Source organism: Mus pahari, chromosome 3 (assembly GCF_900095145.1).
Source record: "Mus pahari chromosome 3, PAHARI_EIJ_v1.1, whole genome shotgun sequence".
Taxonomy (NCBI): Eukaryota; Metazoa; Chordata; class Mammalia; order Rodentia; family Muridae; genus Mus; species Mus pahari.
The window spans coordinates 110751628-110778684 of NC_034592.1; the positions used below are offsets into that span (position 1 = coordinate 110751628).

At 45.3% G+C, this 27057-nt stretch overlaps 2 protein-coding genes across 2 annotated transcripts in view; one reads left to right on the plus strand and one right to left on the minus strand.

The window, feature by feature from the left end:
- Positions 1–2830: 2830 nt before the first annotated feature.
- Znf2 (zinc finger protein 2) lies at positions 2831–12219 on the minus strand. Its single transcript, XM_021194205.2, has 5 exons — positions 12146–12219; positions 9047–9117; positions 8474–8600; positions 6004–6117; positions 2831–5573 (listed from the first exon to the last, which is right to left on the minus strand). Exons 2-5 carry the CDS (start codon positions 9077–9079, stop codon positions 4564–4566), a joined length of 1284 nt encoding a protein of 427 aa, XP_021049864.1. The 5' UTR covers positions 9080–9117; positions 12146–12219; the 3' UTR covers positions 2831–4563.
- A 2754-nt stretch (positions 12220–14973) lies between these two features.
- The window catches only part of Mrps5 (mitochondrial ribosomal protein S5), a 15671-nt gene continuing 3587 nt past the window's right edge, over positions 14974–27057 (plus strand). The window contains exons 1-8 of the mRNA XM_021193871.2: positions 14974–15045; positions 18198–18284; positions 19263–19400; positions 20710–20835; positions 21969–22202; positions 23268–23302; positions 24669–24759; positions 26451–26497. Of these exons, the coding sequence (XP_021049530.1) occupies positions 14988–15045; positions 18198–18284; positions 19263–19400; positions 20710–20835; positions 21969–22202; positions 23268–23302; positions 24669–24759; positions 26451–26497 (816 nt within the window). The 5' untranslated portion in view covers positions 14974–14987. The remainder of the gene's footprint in view (positions 15046–18197; positions 18285–19262; positions 19401–20709; positions 20836–21968; positions 22203–23267; positions 23303–24668; positions 24760–26450; positions 26498–27057) is intronic.

A 27057-nucleotide genomic window follows, 5' to 3' on the forward strand; every position in this document is an offset into this window, starting at 1 on the left:
GTTTGGTTTGGTTTGCTATTCTTCACTAACAATATGCATGTATTGGTTCGCCTTACATAGCGTTGCTGAGCTCAACTTGTGATACACCGCCATTGAGAGAAACTCGCCCAGGAACTGCTTGTGAGGTTCCTGTGGCAGCTTCCCACTCTTAGCAGGGAATTGCAAGGCAGATATAGAGGCTTATGTTCAGAGGCATATGAGAGGCACCAAGGTAGTGATAAATTTGAGGTGGTCTACTTCTCCCCAAATTAATGACTACTAAAACGAAAACAAAGCAAGTGGAACCAGAGAAGGTTTATTTAGGTCGTCTCAATGGCAGACCTGTTAGAACCAAAACACAGATTTACCTTGATTTAAATGAAGTAATTAAAGATACTTGTGCCAGGCTGTTCTGAGTAGGGAAATGTGAATTTTCAACTCTACAAATTACCTCAGTTCAGAAATGGTCAGGTTCCAACAAGTGTTACTGAACTGGTACTACTATTAACCATATTGGAGTCTCCAAGGCAACACCTTCTTGTCCTAGTCATACGCTGACTCCATTTTGTATCTGTCCGGGCATTTTCCAGCCCTTACCCCATAAGCAGTCACTATTACCTCGTCAATGTGATGGTTAGCATTACATTTAAAGTTTAGACCTTCTGTGCTTGAGAAATCAAAAAGCAAAAGAGAATGCCTCTAACACAAAAGTCCCTGACTTATACAGGCTGTGACCCAGACATTAGACTATTCTTAAATTTACTGATCTTGTTAAGATTTACTGTTCTATCAAGATAGTGGGTCATAAGACTGCTATTTCTGGTTTTGTGATTGAATTTGCTTGTTCTATTCAGAAAGATAACTAGGACAATTGCAAGATATATATGTTAAAATTAGACCCTGCCTACACATAAACAGCATGCATGTAATCTAGTGGGGTTTGCCTTTATAAGCCCTGGGCTGATAGAGCTAGATGCTGCATCTTGGAGTGTTCTGACGTGTGGTTCTGGCCCCCTATTGGGCACCAGCATCTATAATAAAACCTCTTCTTTTTAAAATTTATTTATGGTCATGGAGAGTCTCTGAACAACCCCAGAATCATAATATCAACACATTTAAGACTATTCCTGGACCTGAACCATAGCCCAGCTGTATAACCCAAACAACTGATGTGTTCTACCAAAAAACAAATGTTAGCAGGTTCTCCTGACCCATACCTCCTGACAATGATACTGTGTTTTTTGCCTAATAAACATTCAGTACTCAAGCTTCAGTGCCAAGAGTTCTTTGGAAACAAGAGCCCGCTCTTAGTCACTGTCTAATCAAGGACTGAGATCTGTCATTTTATGCATGGTAGTCTGTAACTTCATCCTGCAAACTGTAATATGAGTCAGACTACCGACATGAGCTCTGGGGTTCTGTAGACCTGTGAATTGTCAGCTGCTGTATTCTCATGTATCTTCCCATAGGAAACTAATTTGAGCATAAGTTGGTATTTACAGGAGAGAAAATTTGATCTGCCAGGGCTCCAGGAACAAGCCGCAATGTCAGACTGTCCTTTCTCCAATCTAGTGTCTAAATTTTAAGTAGACTGAAAGTTTCTTGAGTAAAAACTTTTCTCAACACTTCTCCTCCTGGCAGTGGGCTGAGAGCAAACATGCTCCTTTTTTGTGTCCTTCTCCATGCCGTCTGGACAACAAGTTGTCAGAGTTCATGTAAAAAAAAAAAAACAAAAAAAAAAAACATGGCAGATCAATGAGACAGGAATGAAAGAAAGCATTGTCAGTTAGCTCAGAGGGAGTCTAGTTGGACTATGGGAAAATCTCAATAAACCAGGCCTGGCCACTTTCCCCTCCCACCCCCCAAAATAAACAAACAACAAACATAATGGCAGAAAGGAAATCTACATTCAGTTTTGGTGTGGTCACATTGGGAAGTCAAGCGTAGAAGTTGTCTTTGGATATCAGTGGTAGGTAGCTGTCAGCTCCAAGGGGGAAAGAACGAAGGAAAGACTAGGGGTCTGCACAGCAAGTGATCATAGGTTGTAAACTCACTGACCCATAGCCTGGGCTGATGGCAGGGTCTTACACAGAGATTGCTGTGCAGCAGTGCAGATCACCTTTCCAAAAGGAAGCTATGCATTGGCCGCTCCAGTTTTCAGTCACTTTTCCCAAAAGCCCATTCAAAGTCTGGATTTGCCCCAGTCTCATGTCACTTGTAATGACAGTGTCTTAGACAAATAGAATTCTGGACACCGAGTTTATTTTGAAGACAAGACTCAGAGCTCTCAGAGGCAGTCAACAGACATGAGTCAATAGTCCCCTTTCTTTTTACTCGACATTACAAAACATTAGGTATTATCTACACATGGATCCTGTGATATTTTTCTTCAAGCTGCTTATTATATAAAATACACACAAAAAATGTATTCCCTGACACTCTTCTGCTTCAAGAGACCAAAATAATTTTGTTTAGTAACACGGGAGATGACTGAATAGTCCTCTAAGGTCCAATAGAAACCCATCCAGATCTACTGGGATACACAAGCCCATTTCCATGCCTTACCTAGCAAAAATACAGACTCCCAAAGTCAAGGTTGCCTCATACCTGACCTTTAATACAATAAAATACAGGGATTCGCCAAGGAAACAGATGCATTTGGGTACTCAGGATCTAAAGTTTGGTGATGGAGAACTGCATTGATGAAGATTTGAAATATCTAGAGATATTTCATTTAACAGAGAGCAATTTTAGGTCTGGAATAATGGGTAGAAAGGGACCATGTGGAAAGACTCAGCTAAGTCGTGTGCAAAATGTAACTTTGATAATGGCTTCTAGTGTCATCCAAATATCAAGGTGCCTGTATCCGTAGCCTTCAGGTGTGGATACTGGCTCAAGTAGAAGTGATCAGAATGGCACCTAGGCGATAAAATTATCTTTAACGTTCCCTTCCTTATTCATGGTGATGTGCTGGGCTCCAACAGTACAGATTGAATGGACACTCATACACACCAGATGAGAGTGACAGGTTTTTGTTTATTTAGGAGGCTTGTTACTGTACCATGAGCAATGAAGAAGGAAGAAATAGAACTTGGGACAGATGACTAGTATATTAAGAGGCAGGACTGTGAAAATTCTGAGAGAAAGGAGGTGGACCGAAGCAGGTTTTGAATAGAGACACTTTGGTATTCATTTAGATAAGCATTTATTGATCACCTAATATTTGCAAGGCACTCTGTAAGACACAGAGACCTATTAAATCACACCTCCAAATGTTTGCAATCTAGCTAAGAAGATAGTTCAGGTATGTCAATTATAAGACAAAATTTTAGAGCCTAATCTATAGTAGAAATACTGAAGGCAGATTCATACTGAAGACCTAGTTTGTCCTTGTGTCATGTAGGGTATTTTACTTAATCCCTCTAAACTTCAGTAAGCTGATCTGTGAAATTCAACAAGGCCTATTTCATTGTGAGGACTGGTTGTTGACCATGTCCTTGAGTGAAATGCGGTGGTTTGAATGAGAATTGCCCCCATAGGCTCATATACTTATTTGAATGTTTGGTTCCTGGTTGATGGAGTGTTTAGAAAGGACCAGGAGGTGTGGCTTTGTTGGAAGAGGTGTGTCACTGGGGGTGGGCTTTGAAGTTTCAAAAGCCCCTGCCAAGACCAATGTGCCAAGACCAGTCTGTCTGTCTCTCCCTATCTCTTGGCCTACTGACTATGGATCAGATTTAAGTTCTGCTCCAGCATTGGGTCTGCCTGTCATCATGCTCCCAAGATGATGGTCACAGACTCACCCCCTGGAACTGTAAGGCCTGCAAATGCTTTTTAAGTTGCCTTGGCCATCATGTCTCTGCACAGCAATAGAGAAATAACTAAGACACCTAGCTTTACCTTGTGTCTCCTAGACTATAGTACTTAATCTCTCTAAACTTCAGTGTGCTTCTCTATGAAATTCAGACAGCAAAAGGATCCATTTCACAGATTTAGTGAGAGGATCAATCAACCTAGCCCTTTTACAATTCACTGCTGAGACTTTACCCTAAGATCAGTGCTTAGTAAGTGCTACCACTACTATTAGTCTAGGAGAGCTAAATACTGGGGCACAAGAGAATAAGGTCTGGGTGCCAAAAAGCTCCAGAAGAGCTATAGAAACTTCTAGAGAAAATGGAACTCTCTCATAACTATGACATTCTCCAACTGTAATAGCCTGCAGCTATTTAAAGTGCAGTGATAACAGGCCTATTCTCACTGTGTCTGCAGATTTCTCTCCTAACATCTAGCCTTTGATCTCTCCAGCTTTCTTTTGCAGTGCTTGGGATCAAACTGCAGCTCCTCATGCATGCTAGGCGGGAGTCTATCACTGAGCTATGTGCAGCCTCTGTGCAGAATTTCGAATGTGGAGATTCATTGTTTAGTTTCTGCACTCCGTGTTAGTTCTGTAGCACAGGAGGTGCACCATTTACTTGGACCCTGGAGCAGAGGTTGGGCAGAAGACAGCGGCCAGAGTTGGCAGAACAAACAAATGCTGGCTTTGTAGACGACAGGGAAACCTTCCAAGCTTGTAGGAAGGCCCGCTATCTAGCTCATGCTTCCCCCTCTGTCTATCCCTTGTTTGGCGTAACGTCTCTGATGTTGGATAATTGAGGACTTGGAGCTGAACTCTTTGCCACACACACTGCACTCAAAGGGTTTCTCCCCTGTATGGACTCTCTGATGTCTCGTGAGCCGGCACCTCTGGCTGAAGGCCTTTCCACACTCGTTGCACTCATATGGCTTGTCTCCAGTGTGTATCTTCTGGTGCTGCGTAAGAGAAGAGCGGTCAAAGAAAGCTTTGCCACACTCGCTGCACTGGTAGCGGGGCTCCCCGGTGTGCACTTTTTGGTGTCTGTTTAGGGAGGTGACGCCATAGAACGCTTTCCCACAGTCCCTGCATTTGTAAGGCTTCCTGCCAGTGTGGATCAGCAGGTGCCGGGTGAGAATGCTTTTCTGGCTGAAGGCTTTCCCACACTGCTGGCATTCGTAGGGACTCTCTCCGGTATGGATTCTCTGGTGGCGAGTGAGGGATGAGCGGTCGAAGAAGGCTTTGCCACAGTCATTGCATTTAAATGGCTTCTCTCCTGTGTGAATCCGCTGATGCACAGTTAGGGATGAACGATCAAAGAAGGCCTTGCCACATGCATCACACTCGTACGGGCTCTCTCCGGTGTGGAACATCAGGTGTCTACTGAGACTGCTTCTGTGGCTGAAGGCCTTCCCACACTCGGGACAGTTATATGGCTTCTCTCCAGTGTGAGTCCTCTGGTGTCGGATGAGAGACGAATGGTCAAAGAAGGTCTTCCCACACTCACTACATTCCTGGTCTTGGTGTTTAGAAAGGGTTTTCTTGGATGGAGCTGACATTTGATGCAAGCCTTTATCCAAGGAAAGGGGCTTTTTGCAAGTCCTTGCTTTGGGACTTTCCTTCTCTGGTTCCGACCCACCTGTTAGTGTTTGGGTTTCCTGTTTAGGGCATAGAGAACTTTGCTTTCTATGGATTTCTCTCAGTGTGCCTTCTGAAGCGTCTAGGGTCCCTGGCGTAGTTCCCAAGTCTGAAACAAAGAGAAAACACATGTGGTTTCTTCTCTGGACTGGGAGACATGGCAGAGGGGAGAGATGCTAGGTCAGACATAAAGATGATGCCTGGCCATGGCACAGCTCAAGCCGAAGGTGTGGGAATAAAGGAAGAGCCTTGGAAGGAATCTGACAGCAGACTTCTCAGGATACAGGAGAACGGCTGAGGAGAGAGCTGGGTGACTGATAAAAATATTGTAAGTGTACACAGGCAAGGTCACAGTTCTGAGAAACAAGTTGGTGAATACAGATAAATAACACTTGACCGTGTAGAAGGGAAAGAGAACCAGTGAGTGACAGGAAACGAACATGCAAACAGACAACCTGTCTGAGCAGGGTCCTAACACTCCTCCGACCCAGGCAACAGAAGCAAACACAATCCTGCCCATGCTGTTCCAACCTGCTTACCTAGAGAGACACTCTCTGGCCATGCTTTCTCCTCAGATCCATGAAAACCCCGCGTCCAGGGCTCGCCCCTTCTCCTGAACTGAAGAATCACATCAGGCTGAGGAACAGGAAGACCTGCTCATGGAGGAAAAGAAAGGTAGGAGGCTTCAGGGATGAAAATGTCAAACCATTCCAAAACTTAACCCTGGCCTCTAAGTCTAAACTCTTCCAGAAATGCAGAGAACTGACCAAAAAGCCTGAGGGAAGGTCAGGAGTGGAGCTCTTGAAAGGAACAAACGGCAGGCACCAGGGCAGTGCCCACAAAATCCACCTCAGTTCACAGGCAGTGAATGAAAGCTTTCAATTGGCACTGGCAGGATAGAGGCCCTTGGCTCAAGAGGCAAGTATTAAAAAGAAAAAAGAAGCATCTTGACTAAAAATGCTGAAGGAGTGACTCAAATTTCTTTGCTCATATTTAGTATAATGCTTTTATTGAAACACATCACTTGTGTTCACTGTAGGAAAATTAGAGTTCTGTACAAATAAAAAGAAAAACAATCACCCGTCATGCTTTCTATTAATTTTTCTTCCCTTCATCTCATGTTGATACGGAAAGACCTTCCATGTGATTCTGTTAACAACTAGATAATGTGCCAGTGAGATGGTTTATTGGATGCACCAAGTCTGCTAAACTGGGCTGGCTCCCTAGAACCCGCATGGTAAAAGCAAAGAGGCGACTCCCGAGAGTTGTCCTCTGACCTTCACACACATGCTGTGGCATATGTATGTCCCACCCCCAAAAAATAAAGAAAAAAAAAAAGCAATGAAATGTTATAAGAACTTTAAAAAACTGGATAATGAAACACTGACTTGTAAACTGAAGTTCTTTTCATGTGATCAATATAAAATACTAATCTAATTAGCACAGATTTTCTACAGTGTTTTAATGGCTATATAATACTGTGGTAAATGTGTTCCCGTGAGCTGTATGAATTAGTAATCTTATTGCATTCCTTGTATCATTCATTCTCCAGAAGCAATCATACCCATAGCCATATAAGCAAAGTTTGATTCCATGCCTGGAAACACCTGTGCTCCCTGTGCACGTGGGGTTCTGCCCTGGGAGACGGAGCTCCCTGTGGGCTGGGTTCTGCCCTAGGAGACAGAGCTCCCTGTGGGCTGGGTTCTGCCTTGGGAGACAGAGCTCCCTGTGGGCTGGGTTCTGCCCTGGGAGATGGAGCTCCCTGTGCGCGGGGTTCTGCCCTGGGAGACAGAGGTCCCTGTGCGCTCGGGGTTCTGCCCTGGGAGACAGAGCTCCCTGTGCGTGGGGTTCTGCCCTGGGAGACAGAGCTCCCTGTGCGTGGGGTTCTGCCCTGGGAGACAGAGCTCCCTGTGCACGGGGTTCTGCCCTGGGAGACAGGTATTTTCTCCTTTGCTTGAGAAGCATCTGTCTGCTGTATGCTGGTTCTTTCCTTCCTGTGGCCATTCTCATGCCTTCCTGGTGCTCCTGGTCTCTAACCTCAGGGATCCCATACTGTCCTAATATTTCACTCTCTAAAGCTCAGATGTTCCTCCATGTCAACTGAACATTCTGTTCTGTTTAGGATATGACTTGGGCTGTTTAAGCTAATCCAGAAGTGTGTGTGTGTAGGTATTAAACAGAAGGCCTTGCATATGCTAGGAAAACACAGTACCACTTAGCCACACCCTCAGCCCAATATTTGTTTTTTTTAATATAAATCTGCAGTGTGGATTTGACCATTATCTGCTTTTAGCTTGTTTCTACACCTGTGTACTCCTGCTTCCAGAGTGGCCAAGACTATAAGTACACACCACTGTTCTTAGCTTCAGACTCTTATTCTGGAAGCTTTTGAGAGTTCCTTATTACTAACGGGGACTTCACTTTACTTCACTAACAGCTGACATCAACAACAGCTCTCAATTTCCCCTTGTCACATAAGTATAATTACAAAGTGCCATATATAGGTATTGTGAATAAAACAAATATTCAAAAATCAAGCATATCTCTGATAACCTTTCTCCTGTTCACAGGGGCACATCTTTGTAGCTTCTTCCTCTGGCTACCATGAAGGGATCAATATCTCCTCTCACCAAGATAGCTCCTTGTTCTACCAGATGGAACTAAGGACATGACCTGTTGGCATGCCAGAAGACCTGGACATATTAACGATTTTACTTGCTGCCAGATCCACACATACAATACATACTCTGCTCTACCCTCTAGATTGTCTTCTATTTTGAGGAACAAGTTGCTGAACAAGGAACTGTGGCCTGTGGTTGCCCAGTGCTGTTAACACCAGGGCAGCCGATCTGTCCAGGGCTGGGTTCACGAGCTGTGCATCTAAAGCCATCTCTTTTGGCGCTTTTGTCTGTCAGGTGGCTCTGAACTCAGGTGGGTAGTGATGCACAGCTCATGTGCCCCACACTCATTCAGGACGGAGTTCTGACTCCTCACAGGGAGCCTCCTCACCCAGTGAGATGATGCTCTCATAGTTCTCTAGCATCACGGCCTTGTAGAGCGCCCTCTGCACGGGTACCAGACGCTTCCACTCGTCATCTGTGAAAGTCACCGCCACATCTTCAAATGTCACCAATGCCTGAAAATACAACCATACTCCCCCTTACAACCCTTTTCTTGTTGTCTGTTTTGTTTTTCTTGAGGCAGGGTCTAACTCTGAGTGTTCCATAGCATGCAGCATATACTCCAGCCCAACCCAGCACTCTTTGATGTATGGGGGCTGACTCTCAGTCCATAACTGGCTGCACCAAAGGGACAGCCAAGACAGAACCACTGATCCTAGAATCCTCCAGGTGACCTGTTCTGTCAGCTTTGGGGAAGATCACAGAGAGCAACAGCTACAGGTGTTTTGGGCTTGGTCACAGGCTGGTAAGCACAGGCTCAAGGAACTGAAGGTCACCTTGTTTTTGAGCCTTTCACCGGGCTAGGAATGGAGGGTTATGAAGGAAGACACTCGGGATAGAGACTAACTACATTTTTGGCAACTAATAACAGTCTTTGGGAAACAAAACAAGTCTACCTCACCTGACATCTGGTAGGTGGGGACACAGCAGCCATTCCCTCCTATGCTGCTCTGGTAGGGAAGGACAAGAGTCCTAGTGAGGAAAAAGTGTGGGGGAGAAAAGATATGAGAATGAGCATTTCTGGAGTCCTGACCTACGTGGCAAGGCCCCTCCATATACCATTGTGCAATGTAGCCACCTTCATCCCCATCACCTCACAAAGAGTAAACCAAGCAAGGCCAGGAGCACTCCATGCTCAATCCAGGGTTAGAACAGAAGCTATGGATATTAAAGCCACAGCACACTGAGTTCTGTTCCCAGGAGTCAGAACATAGTGAGAGTCATATGATATTTATATAATCATATTTAATATCACCCTGAATGCTTACTGAGCAAAAACCATAAGGAACTTTAGAAACGACTGTATGGCTAAGACAAACAAGTTCTGAGTCCTCTTCAGAGTAGCATTCCATTTACAGCTCCAGCTACTGAAGCATCCATCTGACCCTGTAACTGTTCACCTCGCTTCCAGAACCAGACTGATCATACCACAGCTGGGCAGTGAGTGTGTAAGTAGGCACATCCTGGTCTGCTTTCTCTCGCTTTAATGAAACACTGGACAAAAGCAACTCAGGGAAGAACAGGTTCATGTGGGTCACAGACTACAGTACATTACCAAGGGAAGCCTTGGTGGGAACCTGGAGGCAGAAACTGAAACAGAGACCATATAGGGACACTGCTTACTGGCTTGCTCAGCTACTTACAGAGCCCAGGCCTACCTTCCCAGGGGTGACATTATCTGCAGTAGGCTAGGCTTTCCTGTATCAATCGGCAATTGAGAAGATGTCCCACACAAATATGCTAATAGGCCGATGGAGGCAACTCAGTGGAGATTCATTCTTCCCAAGTGTGCCTAAGTTTGTATTTAGTCAACAAAAACTATGACAGATATGATCTGGTATGAAAAGATGACATCCTTTGTGAACATGAATTTTAAAATAATTGGGACAATATGCAGGAGATGAGTCAAAAAGCTAGGAGAAGGTTCTAAGAAGTCACGAAGACCAGAGGAGCAGAGTCCTGGGAGACAGAACCAATGGATGCAGCTCCATGAGTGCTGAAGTGCTGGTGCTCACCGGTGCTTCCGGGTGAGATGAGTGAGCTCCGGTCGCAGCTTTCCTTACTCTTGGATTTCCAGAAGACTCTTACCCTCTTCCACCTCCCTTTGCTTAAGTTAGCTAACTGGATCTCACTCTCTCACAATGAGAGTCTACTAAAGACTGACGGGGTGTGGCGGGGTGTGCTTGCAATCTCAGCACTGCCTTAGCCCAGGCAGAAAGGGCCAAGGGAGAAATGCAGCAGCTTTCTCCGCACAACTGAGACCTATAGTCTTGATGTGAGGGAGGAACAACATCATAGGCTGGGAGGACCTGGAGTCTTGAATAGATACGAGGCAGATCTTTATCACACCAAGAATTACTACTGAAATTAGATAGGAGAAAGTCAGTTGTGAGCACATGAAACTGGAGAAACCAACAGAACTCAAAGTACATCAAAAGGTGCTTTGGGCAAGGGGTGACTTCAGCATAGCTGTGTCCTCATTAGTTATGTACTTTAGGAAGATCACTGGGACTAGTAGCAAGAGCCTTCAAATACAAACATTCTTAGATTGGCCAATTCTCTTCGAGAATTTATTTAAGAAGTATAAGCGAATAGTTACAAAGGTTTTAATTAACCATCACTAACACATTATCTTTATTGAAAGTTATCTGCCATCCAGCTTCCTAAGCACATTGCACACATCCTATTTAATCTTTAGATAATGCAACTAAAATCTGGGCTCTCCTAAGCAACTATGACAGAAAACTTGATTAAATAATTTATTGTCTAGCAGCTAGACACACGGTAGAGCACTATGGAACTCCACTATAACTAGCACTGTTGAGTGCTTGCTCTCATGAGGCGCTATGCTGAGTGCTTTTTATAAAGATAATTTAGTTCCATCTTCATACATCAATAAGAGAGGCACTATTTCACAGCAATTAAGAGATTCAGGCTTTGTAAAAAGCTGAGGTGGAACTGGGAAGCTTTTAATTCTGTTATAATTTACTTTCATTGAAAGATAGCCATAAAATTAAGCAGATCTTTACCTGCAACACATCCCAACATCTCGGGAAGCTTGATTCATGTGACTGAAATTTCATGGAAAACAGAAGTATGGTGATATACACCTGTGATGCTAGCACTTGGAAGGCTAAGGCTTAACACAACGCCAGGTTACGCTACAAAATAAGATCGTATCTCAAATGTAAAAAGAACACTAGGGAAAAGATCACTAGTAAATTGCCAACAACTTCAATGGGGTAATAAGACAACTAACTGGTCATCACACGGACTTCTAGACATCTGACGCTTACTGGTGGTTGGAATGAAGTTGTGCTAGTTCGACTTAATGGTGGCCAGAATGTCACACTCTAGAATTGTTCCCCAAAGTTTTGTTTATGTTGACCTGATTTGAGACTCACAAAATATCCTGCTTGGTGGGTCTTACCCTGATACTGTGGGTCTTGTCTGGCCTCAGTATAGTCCCTTCACCCTTATTTCCCACTATTCCTTAACAGTGCACTCCAGTCAATATCATCCTAACACTGCCTAAAGCCATTTGTAATTTCCTTTGGGGTTTTCTTCACCTCAAATCCGGTATCCAGGAACACCCTATGCTCACACCAGGACATTCCGGTGCAGGCTCAGGGCGAGGAGCTGAAGTAACGTGAGACGTTTTCTAGGGGACTGGGAGAGAATGGAGTGGATGCTCCCAGTTTCAGCGTCGGTACCATCCACATTCACGAAGCACCCATCATGAAAGAAGGAACGAAAGGAAGACCGGGATCTCCAACTTCAAAGTACAGGATTCTGACACACAGTGGACATACCCTACAGGGACCTGGTTGGACCTGGTAACCCTGTGGGTTCCCCACGGAACCAACACACACCAGAAGGGAAGACTCTGTGTCCACTCAGGCCACGCCCACTAGTCCTCCCCCAAGTGCCCAGAGTCCCCGTGTCTCCTCCGCCACCACGTCCTCTCGGCTTCTTGAACACCTAGACCCGCAACCCTCACCTTCGGCAAGAGTACTGGGAACCTGCGAACACCTCACCGCCTCGTGTCGGGAAGGCAGTGCGCCTGCGCGCACATCTTCAGCCTCTGAGCGCCAATCAATGTGTTGCTTTTGCTTGAACTACACTTCCCAGAAGCGTCAACAGCCGGCGCGCCGTGAGATGACGCGTAAAATCCTGCACAAGGTTGCACTCCAGATCTGTGGTGCTGAAATGGATGGGACCAGGCTCTGAAACCTGGAGCCTCGCTGTCCAGAGAAGGCGGACCTGAGCAGAGTAGCTGGGGAGGAGGACCCTAAACAGCACAAGTCCGATTTCTAGTTCGTTTCCGGTTTGCCAGTGTGCCTATCTTTTCTGAAAGCCAGGGTTCCCAGTTCTTAGTCTCCTTTCAGTAGGCTATCCCAGATTCATGAGCCCAGAAACATACCTGTCGCAGCCTTCCATCAAGAATTCGTGGCGTAGGTTTAATCCCAGATTTGGTAGCACGTTGGAGAATTCACACTCAACTCTGTAGCCGTAATCCTGAATGAGGGTGACCTTCTTCCTACTGCTTCAGAGGATACCAGCTAAACAACAGACTATAGACTTTAAACCTTGTAGCTCAGTGCATTCGTGTGTGTGTGTGTGTGTGTGTGTGTGTGTGTGTCCTGAACTCACTATGTAAACCAGGCTGGCTTCAAACTCAGAGATCCACCTGTCTCTGCCTCCAAAGACTTGGGCTTTAAGGTGTGCACCACCCCACCTGGCCTCTTTGTAGCTCAAAAAGGATGCAAAACTTCTAGGGAAAAGTTTCAATTTGTGAGACAAAAAAGGGCAACCTTCACTTGGCCCTATGATATCTGGATTTGCCCCCTCTCTGAACTAAAAGACAGGTTTGGGCTTTTCTGGAACTAACTGGATGCTGCAGGATATGGGTTACAGTATTAAAAGAAATAGCCAGACCAGTCATGAGAAACTAAACGAGGGTCCCAAGCCCATACTATTTGTAATCGAGGGACTAAGGAACACTCTTTTGATAGGCTTAAGAAATTCCCAGCACTTGGGCTTCCAAAGGGATGGGCTCTTTCAACTATACATTACCAAAAAGCAGAGTTGATAACAATCCTCATCTGACCATTGGGTGGTCACAGATGGTCCATACCATACCTGTGTGAACAACTGGACCCTGAAACCCAAGATGACCCGAATATCTCCAGGGACTGACAATGACTCTTTGATCTCCCATTACTATCTGTACACCCCTTCCTAAAAACTTGATCTCTTTGGCTATCAATTAACCTCTCCAATATCAGTTTTTCATAAATAGAACCTAGAATTGGTAAAGAAGTAAATTCTTCTACTGAGTAAATACCTTCCAGATGTTACATGTTCATGCTGCTATCTGGAAGGAAAGCAGTTTGCTGAACTCCTAAGATCAATTCCATCAAATATTGACCACAGGTTTTGTCTCTCATGCATGTCATCCAGAAACTCTCCAGTGTTGCTATGTCTGCTACAGGGGACACTAAAGGGGTGACTCACTTGTCAATAGAGGGAATAAAGTATGTCTCTAGACTGCCAAAGTCTCAGCTCTGCTGTCTAATTTTTGTTAACCCCTTTTGCCTCTGTCTCATGGATCCCCTGTAAGCCTCGGTCTGCCCCTAAGACAGTGGAAAGGGCAGCTGTGAAAGGGTTCCTCTGTAATCCTGAAGGATGGCTGCATACAGAAATCCTCAACTCTGTTCCCTGAGTATTAAATGGAAGTTTGTAAAAGAGCCCTGTGATACTTTGGTTGAACAAGGTCAGGAGAAACATACAACCACATCTTCTCAGGTAAAGGATTTTTTCAGTCTGTTCCTGAGATCGCGGGGGTCGCATGGCATGTGCTCAGACATGGTCACGACCCTTTGATAGATTTGGAGGACATAGTTCACCGAGTCTTGTCAAGTCTTCAGCTGCCTATTGGTCTTCATGGATATCCTTATTGAATGAACTAAAGCCTTTCCAGCCTGTGCACTCTCACAAGCAATTCCAAATGTGCTCAGAGTCTGCAGGGTTTTCGAATCATGACCAAGACTTTAGATAGCAAATGCGGCTTGCCCAACCACCACTGCCCTCAGGAAAGGTAGAAGCCTTAAATGATAATCCCAAGAAGCTAAGGAAGAAAGCCCCCGTGTTATTTTCTATTGCCGTGACAAAACACCATGACCAGGGCAACACAGAAATAGTTTATTGCAGGCTTACAGTTTCCGAGGGGGAGTTCAGGACCATCATATGTGACTCATTTGGACAAGCAGGGATAGTGTAAAGCCATGAGCAGGTGGGGTAAAACCCGTGGCCTAGGGCTGGAACATGACTGTGTGTGAACAACCTCTACAACGAATATACGAATGCTTCTGAAGTCAAAGGCAACATATGTTTAATAAACTTTGGATCTTTACTGGCGTTAGGTACGAACTTCCCAAAGTTTGTCTTCATTCACTCCCCGGGCTCCTTCCCGCTGTTCCCAGACTCTTTCCCGGTTCCGCAGAACTGACTTTGGCAGGTCAAGCCAGCTACTGGTTGAATGTGATCCATTAGGCGACAGTCTGAGAAAAGAGAGCAGAGCTAGCCCCGCCCTCGCCCCGCCCCTGCCCGGGGTCCTAGCGCGAGGACCCCTGAGTAGCTGTCCGAGGCTGAGCCTGACTCAATTTCCTCTGTGGTCCATATGGGCAGTTTTCCGTGTGCGCAGAATGGTGGCCCTCGAGCCTCAGCACAGCTCTCTGCGCTGACGACGGACTTTTGACGAGGCGCGGCCGCAGCCCGTCGCTGCAGGCGGTGAGGAAGGCGGCTCCAGAGACAGGCGGAGTCGCTGTTCCGGCTCCAGCATGGCGGCGGCCGTACGCGCTGCGGGCTGTCTCCCTGCGTTGTGTAGCTTGCAGGCAGGTGAGCGCTGGGGCCCGGGCTGAAAGCGCGCGCTAGCAGGGGTCTTTCCCTCGGGTCTGTCAAGTCTAGGCTCCAGGGACGCGAGAAGTCGCCGGGCCCTTGATCCCGGTTGGCCGGCTGTGTGACCTTGCGCGCCTCTGTCCCTCTCTGGTCGCGCGGTTGGAGAGTCTAAGGAATGAACTGGGCAGTGTGCTTTCTGCCAGGGAAACCGCTCGGGCCCACTCTGTGAGGAGGAGCGAATGTAGCAAGCATAGCTTGTGGTTCATAGGGTGATGTCAATCCCTGCTTCGAGTCAGAGTGCCGCCAGACTCTTGCTGAGTCTGTTAGATTAACTAGCTGTCATTTTAGCGTCTGGGCCGATCCGTTTGCCAGAATATACTTTTGCTGTCACCGTCCTCCTCCCGCCCTTTTCAGTTGTGTGTCGATCTCTAGCATAGCGTTGGCCTGAAGGAATGGCTTCGCGCTGGACCGTGTGCTCAAGGTCCAGATCCAGAAAGTCCATTTTGTTGCAATATTTAACCCGAAATCACTTGACAGGGTATGTGACTTGAGCCTTCGTTTGTTTTGCCGGCGTTGAAACCATCTCATTAAGGTCTCTGTCGATAGTGAGTTGTAATAGTCACAAGCACTCGCTGGTGATCTATCTAAAGTGTACACTTCAGGGTTTTGTTTTAGTGTTTTTTGTAGACGGTGCATTTATCATCACAGTCAGTTTGAGAACATTTTCATCACTCCAAAAGAAAAAAAAAACTGTACCTTTTAACTGTTGCCCCCACCCCTAGCCATCTCTCACTAGCCCTCAACACTGGGAGACTACTGATCTATTTCCCATCTGTCCATAGTTTGCCTGTTCTGGGCATCTGGTTTCTACAGTTGGCATCTCCCAATAATGCCGTGTTGTCAGGATTTGTCCATGCTGTGACATACCAGTCCCATGTTGCTTGTGAGCCAATAATACTCTTGTGTTAATACACCACATTTTGTTTACCCACTCATTGGAGGATGAACATTTGAGCTGTTTCCATCTTGTGGCTGTTAGGACTGATGTTAAAACATTTGGATGCTGTGCTTCTGTCTGTCCCCATGTCCGTCCTCTTGTGTGTATTTCCTGAGTGGAAATGCTGGTTGAAGTGACACCTCTGTGTTTAAGGAGCTACCAAGTAGCTGTACCATTTTACAGCTCCTCCGGCACTGTGTCAGGCCTTCAGTTTCTCTTTGCCAGCACTTGTTATTGTCTGTCCTGTTCCGAGAACCAATCTGTGACTATTTACTAATTTTGTGGCCTTGGTTTCTGATGGGCTCGTTTTCATGCGCTTGTTAGCCATATGTGTGTGTTCTTGAAGAAATGTCTGTTCAAATCTTTTGTCTGTGTGCACCTGTAACTTGATCATGTGGTTCTTGACCATGAACTTCCTAGATCAGAAACACTTGATATGGCCTTGGGCATGCTAGGCATGTGCTCAACCACTGAGCTGTAAACTGTAGTGTTAGAAGACTTGGACCCCATCTGTGGAGTGTGGGTTACAGATGCTTAGGAGATGGGGCCGTGCAGGAGGTAGTGAGTCCTTGGAGGTGGGCTAGGGAGCTTCATCACCTGCCTTCCATGCCTGATCACCTGCATCCTGGGTGTGGATGTGGTTTTCTGCCGCCATGTCGTCACTGCTTGCTGCCATGACTTCTCCATGATGGTCTGAATCTCTCTGGGACTGTGAGCCCAGATAGATCCTTTCTCCGTTAAGTTCCTTATGCCTGGATGTGTTATCACAGAGACATGTCTCAACAGCTTGCCCAGGCTGTTGTTGAAATCACTCTCTAGCCCTCGCTGGGTTTGAACTTTCCATCCTCCTGTTCCAGCCTCTCTAACACTGGGGTCTGTGAGCCTGTACTAACAGGGTTACTTCATGTTCATCTGTCAGTTGGGTTGACTTTTTATTCCTGATTTGGAAGACTTCTTTGCATTTTCTAGAAATAAGTCTCTTGTCAGATATATAATTTGCAAGAAAAAAAAGTATTTTTGGAGATAGGCTCTCACTGTGTAGTCTTGGATATCTTGAAACTCACTATGTAGAGCGGGTTGGCTTTGAATTCACAGAGGTCAACCTGTCTCTGCTTCCAGACTAGGATAAAAGGCATGTACACCATGAATAAACATTTTTTTACCCAGTTTTGCATATTGACATTTAAGACCCCCCCCCCTTCCAAGGTTCTCACTATGAATGTAGTCTAGCCTCAAACGCACAGATTCTTCTGTCTCAGCTTCTCAAATGCTGGAATATACTATTATACCTGACATTAATAGTGTTCTTTGAAACACAGGTTTTTGTTTTTGAGCATCCAGGGCCTAGTGCATACCAGGCAAATGCTGTGCCGCTGAGCTGTTTTTAGCATTGAACACATTGGTTTGAAATTTTGATGGTCTTATTCATCTGTTTTTCCCACCACTCCCTTTTGGTAGCATGTGCTTTTAGTGTTGTATCTAAGAAACCACTGCCAAATCCAAGGTTGTGATCATTTACCCCTGTTTTCTTTTTAAGAGTTTTATAGTTTTGACTGTTACCTTTGGCCACTGGCTGACTTTGGTGTTAGTTTTTGTATATGATCTGAGGCAGAGCTGCACTTTCTCCATCTGGATTTTACTGCCCTGCTGTCTCCATACATGAGTTTTTTCAGCACTGCTGTCAGAGTCGGTACTAGAACACCAAGCTGAGTGAGGGCTGGTGGGTGCCATAGGAAGCATGAGTGGGGATCTGAAATGCTTCCCCTGAGCTGTTGTTGAGACTCCTCCCTTCCCAACACCACGCTCTACTCACCTAAGCTAGGGAACCTCCAGAGAGCAGCATGATGATTCCCCCGAAGTCTGCCTTGGTGAATCCATGAGTTTTGTTGGGTTGTTTTCAGGAGTATGGGTAGCACGGAAGGAGCAGCAAGGATGGCAGGGGGTGCAGATGACATCCAAGGGGCTTTCACGAGGCTTGGAGACTGCGTGGGTTTGAGGGTGAAAGGTGGAGATGAGATGCTGTGTCGGCGTGGAGATGACTTACTTATTGTCTTAATCTTTCTGTTCTGTAGGTGCCAATATCTTACTGGTTAAAATGCTCTGTCTCATGTAGAAAATATCTTTAAACAAATACTCTTTTCCTCCCAATTTTTAGGTCATTTCCTGTCTAGGCAGCTCTCTTTAACCACCTTTCCAGTAGCAGCCACTCCCTTTTTGGCAGTGAAGACAGCTCTTAGCCACGGTAAGGTGCAACTACTACCTCTCTGTTCTCTTAAGGTTTGTTTACTCTGCAGTAGTTCTGTTACAAGTCTCCAGGAGAGGGTGGGCATCCAGGGGTACTGCCAAAGCATAATACACATGTCAGCTTTCTTCCCCAGAGAAAACTACAGTTACAGTTTCCTGTATGTGCTGCTGGGGTATGTAAGATATACTCACAGGCACACCTGCTTTGTTTCTAAACATGAAACAGGATACACTGCAGACTCCGGCATCTTGCTCTGCTGGGACATTAGCAGATCAGCACCCATTGCCTGCTGCACACAGCAGAGGGCTCTGTTCTCTTACTTACTTACTTACTTACTTAAAGGAGGCTGTCTTGTGGAGGAGATGCAGCTCTGTAACTAGCACAGACATTTAGGTTATTTTGTTTTGAAGATGTCTCAAATTTTCTTGTTTTTTAAAAATAGATTTCTTTGTGTCTGTGTCTTGGCTGGAGGTGGGGGTAGATCTGTACACATGTGTGAAGGTGCCTAAGGGGCCAGACAGAAGAAGCAAGGGTTCCCTGGAGGCAGAGTTAGGTGATTGTGGGATGTCTGAAAGGGGTGCTGGGAACCCAACCTAGGTTCTTTTCCAGAGCAGTACATGCTCTTAAGTGCTGAGCCACCTCTTCTGCCCCAAAATACAATTCTTAAAAGGTCAAGATATTGGTGATTTAAATACTTTATAAAATTTATATGTGAGTGTGTGCGTGTGTGTGTTTGGACACACATTCTACCACGTGTGTGGGAGCCGGAGGAGAGTTTGTAGGAGTTGGCTCTCCTTCTGCCACGTGTGTCCGTGAGATCAGACTCAGGTTGTCACGCTTGGCAGCAGGTGAGATCCTTTAACTGTCCAAGGATCGCATCAGACCCTGGTGACTTATTTTAATTAGTATGATTATGATTCATATATCAATTAATGTGACTAGTATGAAATGATGCTAGCATTCTATCTGCCTTAGGTGCTTGGTCATCGAGGGAAACAAGGAACAACCACTGTCTGACCAGCTTGAGCCATGCGCTGCAGACACAGTGCTGCGTTTCCTCTCCCAGCAACTGGACGGGCCAGCAGTGCCGGCCCTACAGCTTCTTTACCAAACGTAAGTAGGAGGATAAACTTCTCTTTTCATGGAACCAGAAAATGGAAGGTGTTTATATTTAATTTTTCTTCTTAAATAAAAATTTTAGTGACTAGTTTATAATATCTTATTAAAATAAAAGCATTCCTTGATATAGCCAACCCCCTCCTCCCAGAATTATCTATATGCCATCAATTGTACAAGTGATAACAAGTTTACTTTGAATGGTGGGGAGTATAGCTCAGCAGTAAGCATTTGTCTAGGAAATGTAAGGCCCTTCGTTTGGGGCACCTGAGGCCCAAGGGGTATTGGATCACGGCCCAGTACCCTATTGATCTAGAGCCATGCCAGAAAAAAATACATCGGTGCTCTTTTTGTGGCACCTTCTAGGTGGTCGACTGTGTCAAGGTGAAGCTGTCTGTCTCCTTTTCAACCATTCTCTCTCAGAAGCTCTCTGAAGTGGGTGATGGACGCTAAGCGTTGTGCTCTCTATGAGAAGCCAATGGCCACAGAAGTAGCTGCTGCTGCTCTGGGTGAAAGGTGGAAGGGTTTTGTGGTCTGAACCAGTGCTGGGAGGAATGACAAACAGGATTTTCCCATGAATGGGGTCACCTGTTATCCATTCAAGGGCATCGTTGTTATAGACTGAGGAGAACTGGGGCAGTGTAATGTAAGTGTGTTCAGGAATGTAGTGTGGGTGCCAGGCTGGTGGTTTCATCTTGCTCATCTTTTTAATAAGTAGAGAAGGATATCCCTGGACTGACAGACTCCTGTACCTCGTGAGTTGGGGCTCAGAAGAGCGCCCAGGAAATGAAAGCCTTTTGGTCTTTAAGGGAGCCCTGCCCCCCCCCCCCCATGTCGTTAGAAGCATTAAACACAGATCAGAAGACTGGGACCAGAGCACCCAGGACTCAGCATCTTATCGCTCCATTGTCCGGCAACACAAACACCAACCTCTGCTCTGGAGAAACAGCGCACTGAGAAAAATGAGGAGGAGGCTGCAGAACATGCTAAGCTTTTGACCAAGAGAATGAAGGGAGCCAAAGAAAGATGCCCCGAACAGACTGTTAAGAGATATGGACTGTTTACTCTGAGTGCTTCTACTTACCTGACCAGTCAAAAATAAGTCTCTTTTGTGAGGAGTAATACCACCATCTCTTCTTGGGCTTTCCAAATGTAAATGTGTGGTACGCAGAGTGACTTTGCTGTTTTCCTAATGTCACCGCAAGGGTGTACATGGAGTAATTTCTGGCCATTTTATTCAACAGGAGACTGTAAATCATTGCTTTTAAGATGCAGAGTTTAAGACAGCAAACCTGTTTCATTGCAGTGACTGCAGAAGAGCTCTGGAAAGGCGCGTTAGCAGAGACTGGAGCTGGAGCAAGAAAAGGCAGAGGCAAAAGAACAAAGAAAAAGAAGAGGAAGGATTTGAATAGGGGCCAGATTATTGGTGAAGGTAAGCTTACATTTAAACCATCTCCTGTTTTGTATATCCCAGGCTGGCCTTGAACTCATGATTCTCCTGCCTTAGTTTCCTTGGAAGTAGGATAGCAGGCATGTACCAGAACTCCTAGCTAATAAGCCGACCTTTTTTTTTTTTTTTTTTTTTAGAATTAGAAAATGACATGTATATCTTGCCAGTTTAAAAAATAAAGGAGGGTTGTAGAGAACACTGAGCACCCTTGAGGATTGTATAGAGAGAACATTGAGTGCCCTTCAGGTGCCTGTAGTCCTGTTGCCTCCCCATCTGGTTTTGTTACGTTTCTTTTAATATTTTTAAATGTTTTTATCCAAATGCCTTTATTAAGATAACTTAATTATGCTGTGTGCTGTGCAGAGGTGAAATGTTACCTTGACATACTCCAGAGTTACCTGGGAGGAGTCTCAGGTTGTCTAGGTCAGGTTGGCCTGTGGACACAGTTGTCGGAGTCTATCTAGATTATGTCGATTGATGTAGGTAGACTCAGCCTAAAAGTAGGAGGCACTATTGTCTGGGTTTGGTTCCTGAACTATATAAAAAAGGAGAAAGTGTGCTGTGTCTGCTCTTGACTGTGGCTGTCACTCACTGTGTCCTTGACTTCTGCAGTGACGGACGGGAACCTGGCTCTGAGTTATCATAAATCTTCCTCTAAGCTGCTTTCATCAGAATATTTTTATCATAGTAGAAAAGGAAATAGGATATGCTGTCTTAAAATTTGCTTGTTTTAGCCAATAGTAGGTCTTGGAAATCAGTTCACATATGACCTTAGAAAGTGACTTTGTTCTGTGGGTTCCATGCAGAATATCCTACATGCCAGCAGTGCCTAGCCTGAACACTTAGACAGCGCTGTTTTGGCTTTTGCAGTAAAGTTTCAGTGGCTCTGCTTGTCCAGGCCCAGGTATGCCTTGCCTGCTAGGCGTCTTTCCTTAGGTAGTGTGGATGCAGTGATTTCACATGCACACATTTACAATTTGCACAAAGGGACACGCTGAGCAATCATGTTATTTAAGCTCCACCAGCCTGGGTTATTTGTTCATATCTTGCTTGGCATTTTAATACTAGATCAATGAATCTTCCAATTCTTACTTATGATATTTTTAAATCTCCAGGGCGCTCTGGCTTCCTGTGGCCTGGTTTGAACGTTCCTCTGATAAAAAGTGGAGTTGTCCAGAACATCGGCCAGAGGAGCAAAGAAGAGCAGCAGAAGGTGGAGGCCAACATGGTCGAGCAGAGAGAGGAGTGGGACCGGAAGAGGAAGATAAAAGTTAAACGGGAGCGCGGCTGGAGTGGGAACACGTGGGGCGGTGTCAGTATTGGCCCCCCAGACCCGGGACCCAATGGAGGTAGCCGAGTTCCCATCTTATTTGCCTTTGTGACAGTGCTAGGGTGGCTTTTGAAGTAATTTTTATTTACTTGCCTATTTAGGGTTTTCTTTTTCCTGGAAAGGGTTTGAGCATCTTTGAATAAAACCACATTATTGTCCAGACTATATCATAGAAAACACAGCCAAGAAGTATGGATAGAAATTGTCTGTAACAAGAAGTCACACCCATGGTTTATTATTTTCTCTTTAAGGAGAACAAAAGCTGTGAAAGTAGGAGAGAGTCATGCTGGCAAGCAAGGCCTCAGTGCAAGGGGGAGGGGGGGAGGGGGGGAGAGTGACTCTTATCGCAGTAATGTTACACACGTGTGGGTTGTCAAGCAAGCTCGGGGGTGTGAGGGGGGGTGAGGGTGACTCTTACCGCAGTAACGTTACACACACGTGGATCGTCAAAGGATAAAAAAGCTTTAAGAAGTTAGAAAACAGTGTGGAGAGTGAGCTGGAAGACCACCACATAGGCAGGGGAGTCGGTAGAACTAGAGACCGTGAGTTTTGAGCGGCTACCTATGCAGTACTTTAACTTCTGTCCCGCCATGCCCAGGAGTTGGGGTGTGGCCAGAAAGATGCATGGATCAGGGAAGGGAGTGTGGGGAGAAGCTTAGGGAGTTTGGAAAGTGATAGGCTTCAGTGCCTTTGACCCAGTGGCAGATGGTGGTCAAAGGTCTGGAGCTGGCAAGGACTCAGAGCTGAGGAGGAGCACTGGGGAGTGGGCGGAGGGCGATCCAGTTGTGAATCCAGAGGTAGAACCATCTACTGAGGATGGGGCGTGGGGTGGGGGTGGGGTGGCGACACGGCCTTGAGAGGGGTATCAGAGGACCTGAGACTTAGTAACATTGGACTCTGTGATGGGGCTGGGTGTGTAGCTCCTTGGTAGAAGGCTTTCCTAATAAGTACAAGGTCCTGGATTCAATCTTCATTAATACCCCATCAAAGAAAAATATCTGTGATGGGGCCTATGTTGAAAAATACTTCCATATGTTAATACTACAGACAGACTCATTTATCTATATGCTTTTTCTTCTTGTAGAAACATATGAAGACTTTGATACCAGAATTCTTGAGGTAGGCACATGAAATTAAGCCCCTGCCAAGCCTGTGGAGAGGCTGGGATGTAAGGTGTGGGGCTGGGGCAAGAAGACCAGGAAGAAAAGCTTTTGATAGTGGCAGTCTCTCGGATGCAGAGCTCAGTGGGTAAGGAAATAGTGAGACTTGATGCTGTCTCAGATGCAGAGCTCAGTGGGTAAGGAAATAGTGAGACTTGATGCTGTCTCGGATGCAGAGCTCAGTGGGTAAGGAGGTAGTGAGACTTGATGCTCTGTTCCTTAGTAAAATCTGGCCATATTGAGGTCTCATGACGAGGTTGACTTCCGTGCTTGTTTAATAACAGATTTGGAGCTTATGTGCACATCTCCATCCTAAAGCTTAAGAAGGGTTAGCAGTTTATCATAGAAACTCGTCATATCCAGGACTCAGTTTGCGGGACACAGATGAGGAGGAGCAGCGTCATTGGCACAGAGCTGGGCATAAAGTTAGCTGATGTCCGGCTTTGCTGGGAAATGAGCTCTGGGCTCTTCCCAGCCCTTAAAGCTGAATCCCTGTCAAGTGAATTTCCAGAGCTCTCTCTTAGAAAGTCGCCGTTGTTGGTCTAGCGCTGCACACTTGTGTTCTGTAGCTGGAAAGCAGTCACCTTAGCTGGAGCTGTGCCATGTATGCGTGCACTGGCCTGCCAGCCATGGCGCCTCTTCAGGATTGCTGCTGTATCCAAGAAAGAGTTTGAACTAACCTCTATTATGTATGTCGATAGTTTTCCGTATGACTATCCACAAAGTGATGCGCTTGCTCTCCCTTTCCCTTCGGTTCCACTTTGTAGTAAGGGAACACCCTGAGCCAGGGGTGTCGCCGCCTGGGAGTGGTAAGGTTAACAGTTTCATAGTTCTTGGCCTTTAAAATGCATCAGATTAAACCAAACGAAACAACCTGCAGATTTGTTTTTGTGGTTTATCATAAACAGCATTACCAATTTTTCTATTTCCCACTAATCCATCGGCCCCATCCTCTGCAGTTATTTCTATATGCTGTGTTTCACCTTATGTAGATAGGAAAACATCTGTTGCTGGACTGTCTCCTGCTCACTGATGAGCCATTCCATTTTTATCCAAAATGTTTTCTTTCCTGTGGCACAGTCAGTAAGTAGGCCACTTTGATTTGCATAAGTTTTAGATCCTTTTAAACATCTCAGTTGAGTCTCCCGCTAAGCCTGTGCAATAGGAAGAGAAAGTCCTACTTGCATTCTCTTCCTGAGGAGATGACTCTCGGGACAGCCATGGGAGCCTCTGTTCAAAGAAAGTCTGGTCTTTGTCTCACAGCACCGGCTGGTCTCTTTCAGAATTTTCCTAAGGCAAAGTTGATGAGACATTTTGTCTTTCAGGTAAGAAATGTCTTCAATATGACAGCAAAAGAGGGAAGAAAGAAGTCGGTCCGTGTCCTGGTTGCTGTTGGGAATGGAAACGGAGCTGCAGGTAAATGGGGGGGTGGAGGGTTGGGCGTGGCCTGGCTTCGCTGAAAAGAGAGATCTATGTTGCTGGCCTGGTCTTTCCTCCTGATTACATCTTTTAGTGGTTTGAGCTCGCAGACCCAGATTTTTAGTACATAACAAAACCCCAGCAAATCTAGTTTGCTATACTTTTGCTGGTGTAGGAATAGGGGAGACTTCTCTCAGTAAGGTTGCTACCCTCTTATGTGTGGGTAAGGATCGTCAAGCCTCGGTGATTGACAGCGTGACGTGAGCATCATGCTCAGTTTTGGTTTGTGTATCATTAGGAAGTGTGGGCAGTTTGGCTTGCTTATTGATCATGCCATTTTCTTTTGAGCTTTGTCAGCTCTGTGTTTAAATGTCATAGAGTGGTGACTGTTTTCCTACCTGACTAGCATAAGCTTTTTATAAGTTGAAGACATATCAGCCCACTGCCTTTCAGATGCTCTGACTTAGCTTTAATTTCCTTCTTCACAGTGTTAAATCTGGAGATGCCGTAAGCTGCTATATAACAAACCTGTCACTCTCATACAACTTCCACTGTGCTTTGCTTAAAGAGTCTCTGTTTGAAGATTGTAAATAAGTCCTTTTATATTGTTCTCTGCGATACCTATGTTTTGTTTGTTTTCTTTATCTGAAAATTAGAAATACAATTTCTCTGTCCTGGGTCTTGGGTCTCTTGTGTGTTTCATGTCTTACAGATGATACCTCCCTTTGTATAACTTACAAAGTTACAATTATTGAACTTCTTATGGAACTTCCCATTCAGTAACTGGCAGTGACAGCAGATGCCAGGAGCTATCCAAGAACATATGCAAAATGTTATTTAAAATAACATTTTGAAGGGACCACTGAGCTCATCTCTGGCTAATTGAAAACTTAGATTCGACTTGACAGTCCCTGTGAGAGCATGTTGTCACTCTGGAGCTATGCTTCCCACCTGCTACTCACTGTAGTCTGTTTCCAAAGGAGTTCAGAATCATTTGCCTAGTAACTTAGAACATTTTAAAACCGGAGTGCAGGGCCTGGCAAGGTAGCTCATGGTTAAGAGCACTTGCTGCTCTTTCAAAGACTAGTGTTTAGTTCTCAGTGCCTGCATGGCAGCTCACAACCATTTGCGACTCCAGTTCTGGGGGATCTATCTGATACCTCTTCTGACCTCCTTGGACTCCTACATGCATGTAGTTCACAGACATACACTCGTCACTCACATACACATAAAATTAATTAATTAATTAATTAGTAGCTCAGAGCCAGACACAGTGCACACTTTTAATCCCAGCACTCAGGCAGGCTGAGGTCTGAGTTCAAGACCAGCCTGGACAGCAGAGTAAGTTCCAGGGCAGCCAGGGCTACACAGAGAATCCCTGTTTCGGAAAACCAAAATATATAAATAAATGAATAACTTAAGCTCACTTCACTTCAGTAGAAACTTATTAAAGGCAGTGCAGTGCATCTAATGTTGAATTTCATGAACATACTCAAAAGTAAAATGTTCAAAACAGACCAGTAAAGGCCTGTAGCTCTGTGCTTGCTAGTTATGGAAGTAGAGTTTCTGTGGATGATGGGAAGATGAAATTACTTGGGAACAGCAGGAGCCCAAACAGGGACTGAGGTAGAAAGCGTGTCGTATGCAGAACTGTTTCTGTCTCCACATCTGTGCCTTTTCTTTGAAAGGTTTTGCTATTGGGAAAGCCGCTGACCGGGCAGACGCTTTCAGAAAGGTATGTGCTTTGTCTTTCTGTTTGTCTGAGGGGCCTGCTCTCACCTGAGCTCTAGGTTCTCCTCTTCTAACCCCAGAATATCGCAAGTTCATGCATGTGTGCTACCACATCCAGTTATACACATTTTTCTTTTTCATTTTTAGTAAAAGATAATGAGCTTTGCATACGACCTGGGAACCATAAGAAAATAATTTGTTCTAGAACCTTCTCATGAGGCTTGCTGTCGAAGGTTGTTTATCTCACAAGAAGCCATTTCTCACGTGCCTGTCACAGATCTGTGATTGCTGTCTGTGGTGAACCTGCTGCAGAGGTTTATGTTCTGACAGGCCGCCAAGAGGCACTCAGGAAATTCACTATGTAGAACAGTGAAATTATGCTTATGGGTTTTGTTGTTTTAAATACTTAAATTTTGACATAGGTAGATGTCTTAGTCAGGGTTTCTATTCCTGCACAAACATCATGACCAAGAAGCAAGTTGGGGAGGAAAGGGTTTATTTGACTTACATTTCCATACTGCTTTTGATCACCAAAGGATGCAGGACTGGAACTCAAGCAGGTCA

Bases quoted from the DNA above. Each gene is read 5' to 3' on its own strand.
- Znf2 (XM_021194205.2), bottom strand. From the start codon at position 9,079: ATGGCTGCTGTGTCCCCACCTACCAGATGTCAG. The intron at 8,601-9,046 runs GTGAGGTAGACT...TTGTATTTTCAG, and splicing joins CCCCACCTACCAGATGTCAG to GCATTGGTGACATTTGAAGA. The intron at 5,574-6,003 runs GTAAGCAGGTTG...TCTTTGTTTCAG, and splicing joins GCCAGAGAGTGTCTCTCTAG to ACTTGGGAACTACGCCAGGG.